This window comes from Hemicordylus capensis, chromosome 4 (assembly GCF_027244095.1).
Source record: "Hemicordylus capensis ecotype Gifberg chromosome 4, rHemCap1.1.pri, whole genome shotgun sequence".
Taxonomy (NCBI): domain Eukaryota; kingdom Metazoa; phylum Chordata; class Lepidosauria; order Squamata; family Cordylidae; genus Hemicordylus; species Hemicordylus capensis.
Window position 1 is genome coordinate 170,704,664 of NC_069660.1, and position 18,658 is coordinate 170,723,321.

General features: G+C 45.0%; 1 protein-coding gene across 1 annotated transcript in view; it reads right to left on the reverse strand.

Annotated features, from left to right (window-relative positions):
* Positions 1 to 18,658, reverse strand: part of LOC128323180 (protocadherin gamma-B5-like) — a 158,901-nt gene that overhangs the window by 36,682 nt on the left and 103,561 nt on the right. Inside the window, exon 3 of the mRNA XM_053245899.1 lies at positions 1,632 to 1,690. Within this exon, the coding sequence (XP_053101874.1) occupies positions 1,632 to 1,690 (59 nt within the window). The remainder of the gene's footprint in view (positions 1 to 1,631; positions 1,691 to 18,658) is intronic.

The following is an 18,658-nucleotide window of genomic DNA, read 5'->3' on the forward strand; positions in this document are numbered from 1 at the left end:
TCTAACATATTCCATTTTGTGCAAAAATTAAGAAGAAGAAGAAGAAGTAGAAGAAGTTGGTAGCATGTTTTTGAATTGGATGGGAAGGATGCCAGAGAAGTAGGAATGGTGCAAGCCAACTTTCCTCTATTAGCCCTGCACACCAATTCCCCAAATCATAATTAAGTAGTAGCTGCATTCATCTCTACCCCACTTCTCTGGAGGTTCTAAAATCAGCAGGGGGCACATTTGCAAGCAAAGCACTGTCAAGTCAAATGGGCTACTGAATGCTTTACAACATGCTACATAAATACACTGTTCTCTGTACATATAATCAATTGGGGGTTTTCCCCCCAAAGATCCAAATAACTACTCCTATTACAAGCAGGTTAAATGTATATGGTAACTACATTTCCATTTTTAATGGTCCTACCGCAGCAGCCTGATCCACTGAGATTCAGCAGATGGAGCTTTTCCTATCATATATATCCATGTCAGGAAAAGCTTCTGCTGTGTGTCATGCTGCTATTGAAGAAACGGGAACAGGGCCAGGTTTGTTTTTCATTTTAAAACCCCCAAGTATTTGTGGTAATGTTAAAGGCACTAGACCAGGGTCAGTAAAAGGGCAACAACCCTACTAGTAAAGGCGAAAAATCCCACACAGTCAGTGAATCTGAAGTTAAGAAGTTGTTTGGTTCAAATCTCACCCCAGTCACACACTCCCTAGGTGGTGGTCTCTTAGTAATACTGAACTTTCCCTCCTTGACTAAGATGTCTCTCCTCACCCTAACAATACAGCTACTAGAGCAGGAATAGGCAACGTTCTCCAGCTGCTGCTGAATACAATTGCCATCATCCCCAGCAGCAATTTATTGCAGCTGGGGATGATGGGAGTTGTAGTTCAGCAACAGCTGGAGAACCAAGCTTGCCTACTCCTGCACTAGAGCCTATATAATACTGATAAATTTCAGAAGATATTTTGTACTACTCTGTTGTAGCAATAATGACAAAGCGTTCTGTGGCACCTTAAGCACTAACACATTTGTTGTAGCAGAAGCTTTTCTAGAACTTTATCAGGTAACAATATTGTCAAGAGCACTGGGGCCAGCCACACTCTGCCCACTTCAGGTGCCACCCAATCAGCCCAGCTGCCCCTCTGGCAGGAAACCAGTGTGGTCTTGACTCAGGATGATCCCCTTTGAGCAGGGAGGGCCTCATGGATGTCACCAGACACATTTGGGAGGGAGGGAACCCCTGTTTGGGGAAGAGCACTCCCTGCTGATAGATGTGATTGCAGCGTTTTCAGGGTGTTTATAGCTTTGGCAAAACTAGCTGAGGTTTGAGAGGGTTCTCATGTTTCTACACAAGCCCCTTGGGCACACTTTCCATTACAAGATAATAAATACAACAAGTTTCCATCCTCTGACCAGGGAGAGAGCTTTCTTGGCTGTCAAATTTTCTTCCTAGGGAGGCTTGCCTAGCACCTACATAGTTGCCCTTTCAGCTTTTATTTTATTCTCCCAGGCCTGGTTTTTTTTTTAATTGTCATTTTAAACAACATCCTTGTTGTGTGATGGATTTTATTTTGCTTCATCATCATGCCAAAGAACAAAAATTTACAATTAAAACCAAGACAATTTATCATCACTTACCCACTAGTTCCTGGTCTCTGAGCCTGAGAGAAGCGCCAGTCTGTGTTAGGTTGTGCTTGCTGCAAGAGAAACACAAATTAGATTTTAATGCTTCTGTTTCTAAATGCAAGCATATTTGATTAGCTGTTGACGTTGTAAACATTTATGTATTGGAATAAGACAGAAAGACAAGTCAGGAAGCATATTGTAAGTTTAAATTGTGTAATAAGAGACCAGCTTCAAGTATAACAAACACACGTGCACAATGAAGCAGGAAACATTGTCAATGCCAGCATACTCCTAAACAGAAATGATGGATTTAAAAAGCATGATCAGAAAGTTTTCTAAATAATCAATCTTCCATAAGACATTCAGAAATTATTCTGTGGAATAAATGAACCATTAAATAAGCTAGAAGGGGCATCATTTAAACCAGAACATCAGGAATAATGAACTGGGGGGTGGGGGGGAGAAGAATTAATTGGTACTGAGAGAAATCTCCTCCACTGCCAACATCATTTTGATATGCTAATAGAATTTCCTAATCTATTATCTTTTCTTAAATATGCCAGGGTAGGACTTTGATTTAATGTGCTCTGTTTCCTTTAATCTTTTGCTAGATGTATGTCCTTGCTGGCCTGCATTTTTTTCATGTACTAAAATGAAACACTGTGCCCCACAACAACAATAATTTCTTTAGAAGGCATAACAGAAGACAGACACAGCCGTACTGTATCTGACTAGATTATGGAGCAGTGTATTACTTTCCACCCGCATGGTTACATTATTAGAACAATGGACATTCTGTAAATAAATAACTACATGAAAAGCCACTATGAACTGCATGCATGAACTGGCTTTTTGTGAATACAGTTGAAATAAATGCCGCTGTTGATATGCAGTGCAATTGTCCTAGTCTTCTAGCAATTTCCATACTTAATCCTGCAGTTTTGATACCTAGAACAACAGAAAGAGTTGTACCCCAAGCATTATTTGGAGGTATTTTCCCTTGAAATCATTGGGATATACATGTGTTTAAGAGGAGTGCATAATGGTGCAACCTACACCCTATTGAAAGCAATGGCAAAACTCTAATTTATTTCAGTGTCTAAGAAACTTCGGTCTAAACCTGAAAATGAACAACTTAGCTAGAGTTTCTCACATGGGGGCCTGGTACACCAGCAAGGGAAGTGGCTGGGTTGCCAAATTCTATATATCTCATTGATTATAGGCCTCTAAACTGTCAAGGATTTAAATATCCCAAAGTGTAGGTTGCGATACAATTAGTATGGTATGAGACTCTTAAATTTATGTGTGTGTGTTTATAAAACAATAGAATATAGTAATATACACTGTGGATAGTAAATATATACATATATGAACCTCTGCAGGCTAAATTTGCACAGATACTCCCAAAGTGAGCCACTCATTGTGCACATTTCCTCAGTTGCTTCTATAACTGAGATAGGCAGACATTACTTGGATCCTAAATTTAAACATATAAACATTTGTTTAAATGTATCCACACCTCTCATTAACATTAAAAAAAACTTGTGGTTTTCTGAAATTTAAAAAATTGCACCTTTTTATTTAGGTTTCTAAGTGTGGACCTAGGCCTTGCTAAAAATGGAGTTAAGTCCCTGACTTCTTCTCTGTCTCAAAATGCTTCAACATTCTCAGCTTTTTTCACAAGGTAGCAAAAGCCAGAATCATATGAGATATGTATGCAAGATGGATTGCAAAGCAATAAGAACAGAATGTCATGCATTGCAAAAGATTGCACTCATTTTGATATAAATCTTCATAGTGTCAGCAAAATTAAGTAAGAAAGAAGCAAAAATGAAATAAGCTTCTAGAAATTCACTGAGGGAGTTTGAAAATTACTGATATGCAAATTTTGTATGTTTCCCCCTTTTCTTAAATAAGTGGAGCCCACCCCTTCACTAGAGAGTCATTACATTATTTCCCTGCCTTAGTGTTCATTCAATGACACATTTTCATTAAAAACAAAACTTCTGTTTATACTCTTGGGTGTCTATTGCCTTAGAATAATGTCCTGATCAATCTTCACAGCTTCTCTCTTAGGAAAGAAAGTGTCTAGTTGTCATGCCCACTTTACAGATGCATCTCTAAGGCAACCCAATAAACCTACAGTCCAGAGGATTGGAGCCCAGGTCCTTTAATTCCTCCATGCAATAACAAGTAGTGTTATTTATAAAGTGACAAATAAGCACATATTGTAATGATGACAAATCTGGATATTGCTTCACAGTTACACAGAATTTTAATAATGGTTACAAAGGTAAAGAACACTCTTTGTGATATCAGCATGCCTCACCCTTTGACCCACCCCTTTGATCTTCAGAACTCGCTTCTTGCACTAAAATTATCCTTTAAGCACAGTATGTGAGACGCTTGCAGATGTTTTGTCCAGTGGACAAAGAAACAAATATACACCTACACAGTGCCATAGTGTTCTCTTCCTTTGAATTCAAAACCAACCTTTTCTGTAAAGTCTTTGGTTTAACCCTGTAATTCTCCTCCCCAGCTGTAATGGAGCTTGAGTGACACTACGTTTGCTCATATTCACCCCTACATTAAACTTTCCTTCTCTCTTCTTGTCTAAATTTAGACTGTAGGCTCATTGGGGCAGGGGTTCATCTGTCCTTACATTCCTTTGTAAAGTGCCATGTATATACTGTTAGCATAAGCACAATAACAACAATAATGATAACAATCACTGAGCAGTTTTAAGAATGCCAGACTAACCAGCTCTCCAGGCAAGCAGGTCCATATGTAAATCTGACCTATTAACCCAAAGTCATTGTGCTGGGAATCCAGTCAACTGGCCCACTGAAACACTTGCATCTCTTTCTCATTCCAGCTTCTAATAGAGGACCGAGCCAGTGTGATGTAGTGGTTAGAGTGTTAAACTAGGACCAGGGAGATCCAGATTCAAATCCCCATTCAGCCATGAAACTCACCCTGACTTACCTCTCAACCTAACCTACCTCACAGTGTCGTTGTGAGGATAAACAAACCATCTACACCATTCTGGGCTCCTCAAAGGAAGAGCAAGATATAAATATGAAAATAAAGACAAAGAGTTGTATGGAAGGAAATGACAACCACATGCAGCTTGTAAAAACTGTAACCTTCACCAAACAAAGAAGCCCCAGAATGCCCCCACCCTCCACTTGACTTCTTCCCTCATTGCACCCAGCAGATGGCAATGCACAGTACAGCTCTTATTAACGGCTTTCACACATCTGAATCACAAACAGAAACTCTTCAGGTATCACTTTGGTTTATCTTACCCCATCAGAGGGACTCAGCAAAGCACTGCCTGCCTGCTCAAAGGCAAGAATGCTCTCTGCCGTAGTGGAATGACTGAAAGGTTTAACAAAAAGAAAATCTCCCTGTTCAGACATTGGAGAAAGACAAGATTTGTAGTGCTGAGCTCCAGCTCCACCCACTTCAAGGTATCTGATAAAGCCTTCTGGATGTGGGCGGCCATTGAAACTTATGGTGGATTTCTGGTCTGTCCTCCTACTACAGCAGTGTGATACGAACCAGCTGGGGACACAGAGGCCAGATCTGAAACACCTGGCTCCCACCACAGCCAACATTACACAAGAGACCAGAGAGATGGCCACCAGAGAGATGATAAGGTAGAGAGTTAAGTTTGGAGCTCTGGAAGGTGATTTAGGGAGGAGGTCCAAGGACTTGGAAAAGTCCTGCACAGCATTATCCTCTGAGGAGATCACTAGAACCAAGGAGGCTGAGAGAGATGGTACCCCGTTATCTCTCACCTCAACTACCAATCTGTGGGACACTCCAGGCTCCCTTAGTGCCCGAGTAACACGGATTTCGCCTGAATGGCGCTCCACTTTGAAAGGGAGGGCCTCATTTGTCTCCTGGAGCAAATTATATGACAGCCAAGCATTGTGGCCACTGTCAGCATCCACTGCCACCACCTTGGTCACTAGGTATCCAGGTTCCACTGGGAGCAGGACTGACTGGTGGAAAGCCGAACTCTTGGGGACTGATGGGTGTACTATCACAGGGGCATTGTCGTTCTGATCCACTATGAACAAATGGATAGTGGCTGTGCTGCTCAGGGGTGGGAAACCTGAATCCTTCACCTCCACTGCAACCTGGAAGACTTTTTCTTGCTCATAGTCAAGAACCCTAGATGTGTAAATGCTGCCATTCTCTTGGTTGATGTGGAAATAGGTAGAGATGGGTAAGCCATGACTTCCATTGTCCACAATGGAGTAAGACAGCTTGGAGTTGAGACCTATGTCTGGGTCAGAGGCTGAAAGGGATAAGACTAGAGTCCCTGGAGAGACATTTTCCTCAACGTGGGCGGTGTAGGAAGGGATGGAGAAAGTGGGTGCATTGTCATTCACGTCTGAGACTTGGATGAAGATGCTTTTCTGTGTGGATTTTTGAGGTACTCCAGAATCTGTTGCTTTAATTGTGATGTTATATCCAGCAGCCTTTTCTCGATCCAGTGGGCCATCAGTGATGAGTGAATAATGCCCCTTAAATGAAGACACCAGTTTGAATGGGATATGTCTTGTGATCTCTAAGTGGACCTGCCCATTTTCCTCAGAGTCATTGTCCTTTGCCCGGATGAGTGCAATGACTGTCCCTGTGGGTGCATCTTCTTGCACTGGACTGGAGAGGGAGGTCAATACAATCTCTGGGCTGTTGTCATTGACATCCACAAGTTCCACTCTGATATTGCAGTGACCCTCCATGGCTGGGGAGCCTTTGTCTTTAATGTAGATGGCAATCTCGTATGCACTGGCTTCCTCATAATCCAGCAAAGCTTTGGTCCTAATCTCTCCTGTTTGTGGGTCCAAGCTAAACAAGTTGAGAAGTTTCAGAGGCTCACTGTTGCTGGGTTTGAAGAAATATTCAACCTCTCCATTAGGACCTTCATCTAAATCAGTGACATTGAGCTTTGTTACGACAGTTCCCACCTGGATATTTTCTTCCAAATAAACTTTTGACACGGGTGGATCACACACAGGAGGGTTGTCGTTTGCATCCAGCACATGGACGGTCACCCTAGCAGTGCCTGACTGAACAGGATTCCCACTATCCAGGGCAGTCAGGATTAGATGATGGACAGCTGCCTTTTCCCTATCAAGGAGCTTTTCCAGTACAATTTCGGGCATTTTGACCCCATCCCCCCTAACATTGATGCTTAGGGCAAAATGTTCACTGGGGCTGAGCTCATAGGTCGCAATCGAGTTGGAGCCTGTGTCTGGGTCTTCTGCCGCTTCCAGGCGTAAACGAGTGCCTGGGTTGGCCACCTCCGTGATTTCTAAAGAAACGTCCTCCTTCGGGAACTGGGGGGCGTTGTCATTCACATCCAGGATCTCCACCTCCACCCGGTTCAGTTGCAGTGGGTTCTCCAGCACCAGCTGAAGGGGGAAAGAGCACGTGGGGCTGGACCGGCACAGCGCTTCCCGGTCCAGCCTCTCATTGACAAGCAACATGCCGTCCGCCAGGTTCACTTGGAAGTAGTGGCGCATTCCCTCGCTGACCAACTGCAAGCGGCGAGCCGACAAGCTCCGCACCTCCACTCCCAGGTCCTTGGCAACGTTCCCCACGTACGAACCTGGATCCCGGTCCTCTGGGACGGAGTAGCGAATCTGCGCGGGGATGAGATCTGGCAAGGAAAAGACGGCAGCTAAAAGCACCAGCAGCTGCCATTGCCAACTCCGTCCGTCATCCATGCCCTGCTTTGCTCGAAAGGAGGGCAGCTTCCGGCTGCTGCTGCTTTTCCTCCAGGTGTCCAGCCCAGAGGGGTTCGTTGCTGCCCCTGGTCAGGCGCTGCGGAGCCCGATGTCCCCGCCAAAGGTCTGCTCTTGGTGGTTCCGGGCTGACCCAAGAGGGGCTTGTGCCGCGGAAAGAAGCGGGCTGCAGCTGGAGATGGGGAGGGGGAGGGGGAGGGGGATGGATTTTAAAGCGCTCTGATCAGCAGCAGCTCATTGGCAAAATGAGCAGCACAGAAAAGGGGCTGTGAAATGGATACTGACAAGTGACAATTCCCTCCTCGGCAGCGGCGGCGGCGGCAAAGCCCCTTCCCCAAATACACACCCCAATTACTCGCCCTCCCACGCCTCATTGCCTCAGCCACCAGCCCCCTCTCCTTCCCCACTCCTTCTCTAGCACAGCAGAGAGATCTGGAAGACTGGCCCAAGGGAATCATTGTCCAAAAGAGCTCCCCAGACTGTCTTGGTGAGAAAGCTGAAACAGCAGGTGTAGAACACAGGCAGGAGGAGCTGCTGAGAGCATCTGTAACTTGAGGAAAGGGGAGGGAGGAAATGTTAGCATCCCCGCAGTCACTTCCCCCCCACCCCGAAAGAAAGAAAGAAAATACCCCCACCCCCACCCCCGGAACTTGGGAGCAGGTCTAACAGCCTTAGTTAGATAATGCAAGGAAACCCAAAGCAAAAGATGTGCAGGGTTTCTAGGGCTGGATCAGAAATGGAGACCCTGCATAGAAAACTCTCACCTTGCTACAGAAGCTGGGATCAGTTAGACTGCTGCAAGATGCAGTCCTAAGAGTTAGGCTAGGTTTCATGAATACAAACTCGCTGATATCAGAGACAGGAGAGAAGCAGGATCTGTATCCTCGTGCAGGGGGACCTGAAGTGGCCACTTGTACTCCAATCATGGCATCTCCAGGGCTCAGCTGATAATGGTAATGTCCCAATGTGTGATCTGGAGCATCCTCAAATGCACCAGCTTTACTTCCGCAACATCCAAAGCCAGTAGACGTTGCACGTGCAGCACGACGGAGGCATCGAACTCCCAGGGCCACCAAAGCAATCAATGAGATGGTGGAAATGGCTGCCAAGGAGATGATAAGATACACAGTCAATGTGGGAGGCCCCTCACTTTCCACAGAGTGAGCTTTTAATCCTAGAAAGGGTTCAGGGTTGCTCTCCTCCAGAAGCACAATCACAGTGACTGAGGTTGACATGGAAGGCTCTCCTGAGTCTTTGACAACCAGAACAAGCTCCTGAGTAGGGTTGTCTAGGTCTTGTATTGCTCGTGTAGTCCTCACCTCCCCATTGCGAAGGCCCATGCTGAAAAGGCTGGGGTCTGTGGCTTGTTCTAAATGGTAGGAAAGCCAAGCATTTCGCCCAGAGTCCAAGTCCACTGCCATAATTTTTGTGATTAAGGAATTGGCTGTGGTAGATTGGGGAATCCTGAACTGTACAATTGAATCTTTTCCAGTAAAAGGGAACCGAATCCAGGGCGCATTGTCATTCTGATCTAGTAGGTAGATGTGTGCCATGATCCTGTTGCAAAGAGGAGGGGAGCCACCATCACACGCCTCCACCTGGAACTGAAAGTGATTAGTCTGTTCATAATCAAAAGGGCTTTCTGCAAAAATCTGCCCACTTGTTGGGTTGATGGAGATGTAAGAGGTGGGATCCTCAATTAATTCTTGTCTCGGGCTGGCTAAAACTGAATAAGAAAGATGGGAATTCTGGCCATTATCTGCATCTGCTGCAGAAACTGTAAGAAGAACCGCCCCAACTGGATTATTCTCTTCCAGGATCACTTCATAAAAAGACCTGTCAAAATGAGGTGGGTTGTCATTGACATCTGCCAGAGTGATGGAGAAAGAGGTGTGTTGGGAGAGTGGTGGATTTCCATAGTCAAAGGCATAGATGGAGACATTGTATTGAGGAGTGGTCTCACGATCTAGCTGCTCACTGGTGAGCAATGAATACTGGTGCTCAAAGTCTTTCCGAAGTTTGAAAGGAAGGTTTCTGGGCAGATCACACTGGACTTTCCCTTGATCCCCAGAGTCTCTGTCTTTGACATGTATCACAGCAACCACAGTGCCAGGAGGCGCATCTTCACTCATGGAGCTGGAGAAAGAAGTGAGAACAACTTCAGGAGGGTTGTCATTAACATCTGTCACTTCGACCATAACACTGCAATGCTCCTCCATAGTGGGGGAGCCCATGTCCTTGGCCTCCACTTCAATCTCATACACATTGGCCTCTTCAAAATCTAGGTTTCCTTGAACACTGATCTCTCCTGTGACGTCATCAATAGCAAATATCTTGCGCAAGGCTTCAGAGTTATGGCTGCTGAGGGAATACTGTACCTCTCCATTAGCCCCTTCATCCAAATCTGTTGCATTCAGTTTAATCACCAGAGTTCCTGGAGAAGAGTTTTCTACCAAGCGGGTATGGTAAGTAGGTTTGTCAAAAACTGGGTGGTTATCATTGGCATCCAGAACTTGGACACTGATTTGGATATTACTAGATCTGGGGGGTGAGCCACCATCCTCCGCTGTCAGGACCAAATAGTGGACAGCAATGTGCTCCCTGTCCAGTGCCTTCTCCAGAACTAGCTCTGGGAATTTGGTGCCATCGGTGCGTGCCTTCACATTGAGGTTAAAGTTGTCATTGGCGCTGAGGTGATAAGTCTGCAAAGTGTTTGTTCCTACATCCAGATCCTGCGCATGCGTGATGGGGAAACGCGCACCCAATGCAGCCAGTTCATAGATCTGCAGAGCTACTGTGCTACTTGAGAATTCAGGAGCATTGTCGTTGATATCCAGGATTTCCACTTCAATGCGATAGAACTCCACTGGGTTTTCAATAGCAAGTTTAAGATGCAAGAAGCAACGCAGGTTGTGCCCACAGAGCTGCTCTCTGTCTATTCTGTCATTGACTATTATGATTCCAGTATTCACATTCACAGAAAAATACTGGGAGTCAGAATCGGAAAGCACCTGCAGATTGGCAGCTGCAAGCTTTGTCACATCCATTCCTAAATCTTTAGCCACATTTCCTACAAAGGCTCCTCGAGTGAGTTCCTCTGGGATAGAGTAACGAATCTGTGCAGAACAACCACTCAGAAACAGACAGAAAGAGAAGGCATGTAGGAGTCCCAAACGCCAAGCAGAGTTTTCTGTTCTGAGCATCTTTCTGAAATCCACAGCAGGAAGCTCTAAAACTGCAAAACACGAGCTATTTATAGCAGACAGTTATTTCTTTAAACCCCTGGAGGACACACCACCTATCTGAAAGCAATATGAACTATCTGAAAGAAAAAGGGTCTGTGGTCACTGTTTACCTCTCTCATTCATTGTTTTGGTTTGAGAGAGATTGACACAGCAGTGGAAGGGAGGGGAGTAGTACACGCCCCACAGATCTTCAATGTTAACCTCCGATTCATTGGCTGAGGCTGCCTTCCTATTTATCCAATCAACAGCCTCCTTCCCTGGACAGCAACACACGCACCAATCCAAGTGTGGAAGTTGCTACCGTGCAAAAAAGGACCGCGTAACCTGCTGTTTTTAACCTAGAGACACCAGGCTAGGCAGACAATGGAAAACAAAGCCCCAAATTGTGTCTGGTTTCAGCTTCTATGCTAACTATAGGATCTTCAGAAGCATTAGCTACAAAGAGACATTTGCTCTAAAAGTACAGCCTACAGTTATTCAAAACAGAATAAGCAATTTGTAATTTTCAGTGAGGTAACACATTGCAATGAAAGCTAGTAAAAAGTAGTTTTCCTTATCCCAGCTTCAGTTTTCAGATCAACCTGATTAATTACATCTAGGCTAGTGAAATAGCACTCTAGTTTCAGGTATCAAAGTCTTTTTAGTGTAATATTCCTGAGTGGGGGGGGGGAGAATTAAAAGTACATTTTCACTTGAAATTGGTTGGGATTCTAAAACATGAAGAGAGTGAAGAATGAGACGTTGTGACAGGGAGTATTAAAAGATTGATTTCAAATGATCAGATTCGGGCTGTGTTATAGTTCATGCAATAGAGCCAATCCCCACCCCTACCTGCACGCCACCTGCCTCTTCTTAAGCCTATCACCAGCAAGAGAGACAACATTGGTCTGGGAAGGAACCACCACATATTTTGCCCCATATAGACGGTTTCTCTTTGCAGACATTATGAGAGCTATATGGGATTAGACTGTGCAGAATTAGCTCCTGTCCCACTCTGGTAATACAGTATATGAACCAGCCCCTGCACACATTTCAAAGGGACCACATCCATCTGGAAAGAAAGAAGGACAAAATGCCACCTCACCTGCCTGGGATGATTCAGTGTATTAGTACGATATAAGAAAGAATCAAATTCTCTTGTTAGAGTACTTGGCTGGGGATAATCCACAGGCCGCATAAAGGTGAAGTCACTTCTGTCGGAACCTGGAGAATAGCTGGTTCTGTAGCACTGACTCTGAGAGTCTGTGGGCCTGAGAGTAACCTCCATGTATTTCAGCGTTCCATCTGAGTTCAGCTGTAGCTTGGGGCTGGACTGTTCAAAAACACCCCTGACAGGAGCACTGCTTAGGCTGCAGCAAGAGGAATCTCTGTCTTTGTTATTCCGAAAGCATTTTGCAGACAGAACAATAAAAGTAACAAGGGACACAATGCTAACTGCCACCAGTGCTATAATCAGATAGAGGGTTAGGTCAGATTTTTCTTTAGGGTAAGTCAGGAAATCTTGAGATTGAGGTCCTTCTTCAGACACTTTATCCTCCAATGAGACCAAAATGGTGATGGTGGTAGACAAAGATGGGTCTCCATTATCTTTCACCAGGACAAGGATTTTCTGTGCAGGGAGATCTGTTTCTTGGAATTCTCGAACAGTCCGAATTTCCCCAGTGTAGGAAGCCACTCGGAACAAAGAGGGGTCTGTAGACTGGGGGAGCAAGGAATAAGTTAACCAGGCATTATGGCCAGAGTCTGCGTCCACTGCTGTGACTTTTGTGACCACATAACCTGCTGGTGCAGATTGAGGGATCCTCTGGAGCTTTGACAATTCCTGGCCAGCCACTGGGTACAAAACAACTGGTATATTGTCATTCTGATCCAGTATGAAGAGGTAGACGGTGACATTGGAGCTCAGCTGAGGTGACCCAGCATCCTGCACAATGATGGGGATTTGCAGCACTTGAAGCATCTCATAATCAAAAGAACGCTGGGCATAAATATTCCCATTATCTGGACTGATGTAGACAAAGGAAGAGACAGGGGAATCTTGGATCTGACTTCTTGCCACTGAGTAGGTGAGCTTGGAATTGTCACCCTCGTCAGGATCAGAGGCAGTCACTGTGCACAACAGGGAGCCGGGTGGGTTGTTCTCCTTCAAGAAGGAGTTGTAGAAATGCTGAGAGAAGTAGGGGGCATTGTCATTAACATCTGAAATATTCAGCAAGATAATGACATCTGTTGTTAGAGGTGGGGACCCTGAGTCTTGGGCAGTCAGCTTGATGGTGTATTGAGAAACTGATTCTCTGTCCAGCTTCTCACATGTTATCAGAGAATAGTGGTTTTCAAAAGATTTAATTCTAAAAGGCACATTTGGTGATATTTCTAAACTCACTTCCCCATTGGCACCCAAATCTTGGTCTCGTACATTGAAAAGCCCCACCACTGTCTCTAAAGGGGTGTTTTCTGGCACTGGGTTTACCAGAGAGGTAAGCAGAACCTCTGGAGGATTGTCATTGTAATCTTCAACTTCCACATGGATAACACAGTGGCCTTCCATTTGCGGAATGCCCTTGTCTCTGGCCCTTACATGAAGTTCGTAAGAGCGGGATTCTTCAAAATCCACAGCTCCTTGGACGTGGATCTCACCAGTGTGGGGATCCAAACTAAACAACTTCTGGATAGAATCGGATGTGTGGATTCCAAAGGAATACTGTATTTCCCCATTTGAACCTTCATCAGGGTCAGTTGCATTAAGTTTGAAAAGCAAAGAACCTACAGGGCTGTTCTCTAAGAGGCTGACCTTGTACACAGGAAGATCAAATGCAGGCTCATTGTCATTATTATCAAGGACCACAATGGTGAGTTGAGCTGTTCCTGATAGGACAGGATCCCCCCCATCACGGGCAATCAGTATGAGCTGGTGTTCTGATTGCTGCTCTCTATCCAAAGGCTGCTCTAGCACCAGCTCAGGTAAAAGCTTGCCATCCTTCACATTCTTTACATTAAGTGAGAAATGGGGGTTGGGACTGAGTCGGTAGGAACTGACTGCATTGGTCCCCACATCTGCATCATGTGCACTCTCCAGCGGGAAGCGTGCCCCTGTGGTGGCAGACTCTGCTATCCTCAATACAAACCAGGGAGTGAGGAAGCTGGGGGAATTGTCATTCAAGTCCAAAATCTCCACCTCCAGGTGAAAGAGCTCCAAGGGGTTTTCTATGACTACTTGGACTGGCAGTATACACACCGAGCTGGCTCCACAAAGGTTCTCCCGATCTATCTTTTCATTCACCAACAGAGCACCACTGGCCAAGTTCAATGCAAAGTACCTCTTGCTCTCCTCTGAGCCCAGTCTCAATCTGCGTCTTGAAAGATCTGCCGCTGTTAAGCCCAGGTCCTGAGCCACCTTCCCCACCATGGTCCCCAGCTCTGATTCCTCTGTTATGGAGTAGTGGATCTGTCCAACAACGAACGCCTGGTTGAACAGCAAAAATAAACCCAGTACTTGCCATTTGAAAGAGGGTTGCCAGGACAATTGTGGCTCCATTTCAGAAAAGTCCCCTTCTAGATGCAGTTGGTGTGGTATCCTGATAGTCAAGAGGTTCCAGGACCTGGATGAGTGCTGTTTTAAAATCCCTCGGCATTCCCTTCCAAACGAATTAATGTAGCTTTTGAGCTTGCCTAGCTGCAGCAACAGAGTGTTAGTCAGAGAGTTGAGGGGGTGGACTGGGGGAGGGAAGCTGAATTACAGCCATAGCGACGGAGGAAAAAAGTCAGGACAGAAAGAGCAGCGCCCCCCCCCGCCCCAATCTGGACCAGAATCTGACTGGATGACAGTTCAGTCCCCTCTCCACCAATGACAACTCCACCTAAAGCTTCAGTAGCATGCAAGGTTGAGATGCCAAGATTGATCACCCACGTCCTTCACCCCTAAACTTAACGATTCAGGAGGCTGGTTCGTCACTGGTTTTGGCAGCTAAGTTTAGCAGCTCAGATTCTTGTTCTCAAGGAAACAGCACGTCCGGGAAGCATGAACGGTACAAATCCTCATTGTTCATATTAGCTAGGTTCTTTCTATCTCATCTGAACAAAAGACAAACTCTCAGCTGTGGGGAATATAGACCCATTGCTTTTCTGGCTAATGTGGTCTGATTTTTCACTTGCTAGGAAAATGGTATCTATTGCAGTTCAACAGAGGGAAATTACAGATGAACTTTCATGACATTCAGCAAAGCACCCTTATATATATATGGGTTTTTAAAAAACAAACCCAAAACTGTAGATGTTACCAAGGCAAAACAGATTCTTTCAGAATGCTTACTTTCAAACATACACACAGAAAATTCACCACACAATGCAAGAATGCATGAGCTTCAAAATTGCTTAAGGCCTTCCAGTTCCATTCATTGGGCTCTCCAAAATTAGAACACTATAGTCAATGCAGCAGTATTTCTGAGTAGACTCAGTGTAACTTAAAAAGCAATAGTGTGGCTTTGACAAGCAGAAAACAACAAACCTAGCAATTTCGGGGCAGTGGTATAAGGAGAAGGCATAGTTTACAAAAGCAAAATTATTTACATTAAATGAAACGATATAAACAGCCTACATTTTCTCTGTGGATGATGACATGACCCCCAAGCACAGAACCATAGAACTAGAATGGATTCAATGAGTTGACCATCTTGTCCATCTCTCCTTCCTTAGACAGGGCATCTCATTCTTGAAACATTTCTGACTGATGCCTGTTCACCCTTTTCCTCTGTGTCCACCCTGCCCTACTTTTGAAAAACATCCAGAGGAAAAAGATTCTACAGCCTCTCCAGAAAAATATATACCATATTCAAATACTGAACACCTGCTACAGCTAGACACTTTTTGCCAACATATAAATTAAAATCTATATTGTGGTAGTTTAAAAGCATTACTTGTCATATCTTCAGGAGACTGGGCAAACAATTTTCCATGCTTCTTTTTAAATATTTGACAATGGACAGCATTGCCCCTTACACATCTCATATTCCAAAGAATCACTTTCTGCTAACAAGTCAATCACCTTAGTACAAAAACTGCATAATATTGGCATCAAAAGGGAGGGCATCAAAATCAAAGGGTGATGCTACATAGAGTGTTTAGTAGTTCATGTCTCACCTCCATTGGCTCTTGGGGAAGGCTGTCAGCAAGAAGAGTGTCTGTGTTGCTGATATCTTGTTGAGTGAATGGTTTTGCAATCATGAAGTTTCTTCCTTCTGACAAGAGGGTTTGACCAGGCCTTAGGAGAGGAAATTGAGAAACAACTTCTCCCCCAATGATGGCAGTGGGGAATTCCATTTTCTCCTCTGGACTCAAGTGTATTGGGAAAGTGTCAAATTGTCCCCCCAAAGGCATGGAGTTTCTTCCCTTCAGGTCACTGGTCCAAGTCACATCTGAATGTCTTCCTCTCAGTCTTTTAAGACACTTCACAGTCAAAAATATGAAAGCCAAAGTAGAAAGTGCTGAGATTGCTATCAGAGCAATAATGAGATGCAAAGTTAAGTGGGAGAGCCCCTCATGTTCCATGCTGGACTTCCTGAGGTCTGCCAAACCCAGCTCATGCTCATGCTCCAGATTCAGCGTCAGAGTGGCTGTGGCAGACATGGGTGGCTTCCCATTGTCTAGGATCTCAACAACAAGCTCCTGGGAAGGGGCATCTTGTTCCAGAACAGCTCGGATAGTTCGGATCTCTCCTGTGTATGCTGAGACTTTGAAAAGGGTTTGATCTGTGGCTTGTTGCAACTTATAAGAAACCCATGCATTCTGTCCAGAGTCTGCATCCACAGCTGTCACTTTGGTTACTAAGTAACCTTCTTGTGCTGAGAAGGGAACTGGCTGCTGGGCCAAGGTCCCTTTCCTGGTCATAGGATAGACAATAAGAGGAGCGTTATCATTCTGGTCTATGATGAAGATGGAGACGGTCACATTGGTGCTAAGGGGAAGAGAACCACTGTCCTTTGCTTGTATCTGGAAAGCCAGCTGTTGGGTTTGTTCATAATCAAATGAACAGCCACTGTAGATGGTGCCATTCTCTGTGACATAAAGATAGGAGGAAATGGGCATTCCATTTATCGTGTGCTCCACCAATGAGTAAGAGAGCTGAGAATTCTGGCCAAGATCAGGGTCAAAGGCAGATACAGAAATGATTGGCACCCCTACTGCATTGTTCTCAGTTACAAGGGCCTGGTATGCAGGCTGTGAGAAATAGGGTGGGTTATCATTCAGATCAGATATGTTTACAAGGAAATTACTCTGGCTGGAAAGAGGGGGAGAACCAGAATCTGTAGCTGTGACCATAATATTATACTGTGAAACATCCTCCCGATCCAGAGGACCGCTGGTGATTAAAGAGTAGTGGTTTTTAAAAGAAAGTACAATCTGGAAGGGGACATCTGCAGGGAGATGAAGCTGCACTTCCCCATTTCCTCCCGAATCTTCATCACTGACTCTGAGAAGGCCTGCTGTGGTACCTGGGGGAGCATTTTCTGGAATAGTAGTGGAGAGGGAAGATAACTTTATTAGGGGAGCATTATCATTCTCATCTGTTACCTCTACTAAGACATTGCAGTGTACATCCATAGAAGGTGATCCTTGGTCTTTGGCCCTCACATCTATCTCGTAAGATGTGTCATCTTCATAGTCCACATTTCCCAGTACTCTTATTTCCCCAGTCTCTTCATTAAGGCTGAAGATCCCCCGGATTTTCTGAGGAGTGTGGCTGCTGAAGGAATAGGAAACTTTCCCATTTGGCCCCTCATCCTTGTCTGTAGCATGTAAGTGTACCACTAGAGCACCAACTGGAGCATTCTCAAGAAGACTGACTTTGTACACTGACTGATTAAATACAGGTGGATTGTCATTGGCATCTATAACTGACACGGCAATCTCAGCAGTCCCAGATTTAACAGGAACTCCTCCATCCAGGGCTGTAAGCACCAGGTGGTGAATTTGTTGTTGCTCTCTGTCCAGTGCCTTCTCCAAAACTAGTTCAGGATGTTTGCTGCCACTTTTATGAGATTTAATACTCAGTGTGAAGTGTCCACGTGGACTCAACTGGTAGGTGCTGACTGAATTTACTCCAATATCCAGATCTTCAGCACTCTCCAGGGGGAAGCGGGCTCCTGGCATTACAGACTCTGCAATCTCCAAATAGGTGGGGCTGGTAAGGAAAATGGGATAATTATCATTCACATCCAGGATCTCTATTTCCACACGATAGGAGGCTGCTGGGTTTGCTAGCAGGAGCTCTAGATACAGCAAACAGTGCAAGCTGGGCCCACAAAGCTGTTCACGATCCACTCGCTCTTTCATTATCAAGATACCATTCTGAGCCTCGGCTTTGAAGTACTTCTCAGCAGAGCCAGCTATGATCTGCAGCTGTCGGGAGACCACCCGGGAAACATCCAGACCCAAGTCTTTAGCCACATTCCCAACAAATGTCCCAGGAGCTAGCTCCTCAGAAATGGAATAATGGAGCTGTGTCATCTCTCCAGCACTCTGGAGAAAGACAGAAACCAAAAGCAAAGCGCTTACTTGCCATTGCAGAAGTTGCTTTTCCTCTGAAGAGAGCATGATGTTGCCAAAATGTCCCCTTTCTATGCTGGAACCTCTGTCCTCTCCGATTCCAGTACGCCAAGGAAGCAATAAAAATCCTGTTTTAGATTACAGTGAGAAAGCTGTGCACCATCTGCATCTTTTATCTTTTTTTCTCTTCCACGGAGAATGAACAGCAGCCCCTAGTCTGCCCTAGAATCAAGAGGGGAGGGGCTTTGTTGTCAATCCAAGCACAGATTGGGTCTCTACAATCAAGGAAGCTTTCGATTGCTGGCCTCCCATTCTCCCCCTCCTCAGCTCCAATAATGGCATGGGGGAGGTCTTAAAGGGCCAGAACAAATGTTGAAGAGCTTGGAGCCTATTTGCCAGCTGTCAGTGACTGGATTTCCCAAGATAATTATCTGAACATTAAGTCCTATGTCATTACAAGCTTTTAAATTCATTAATGAATGTCACAAGC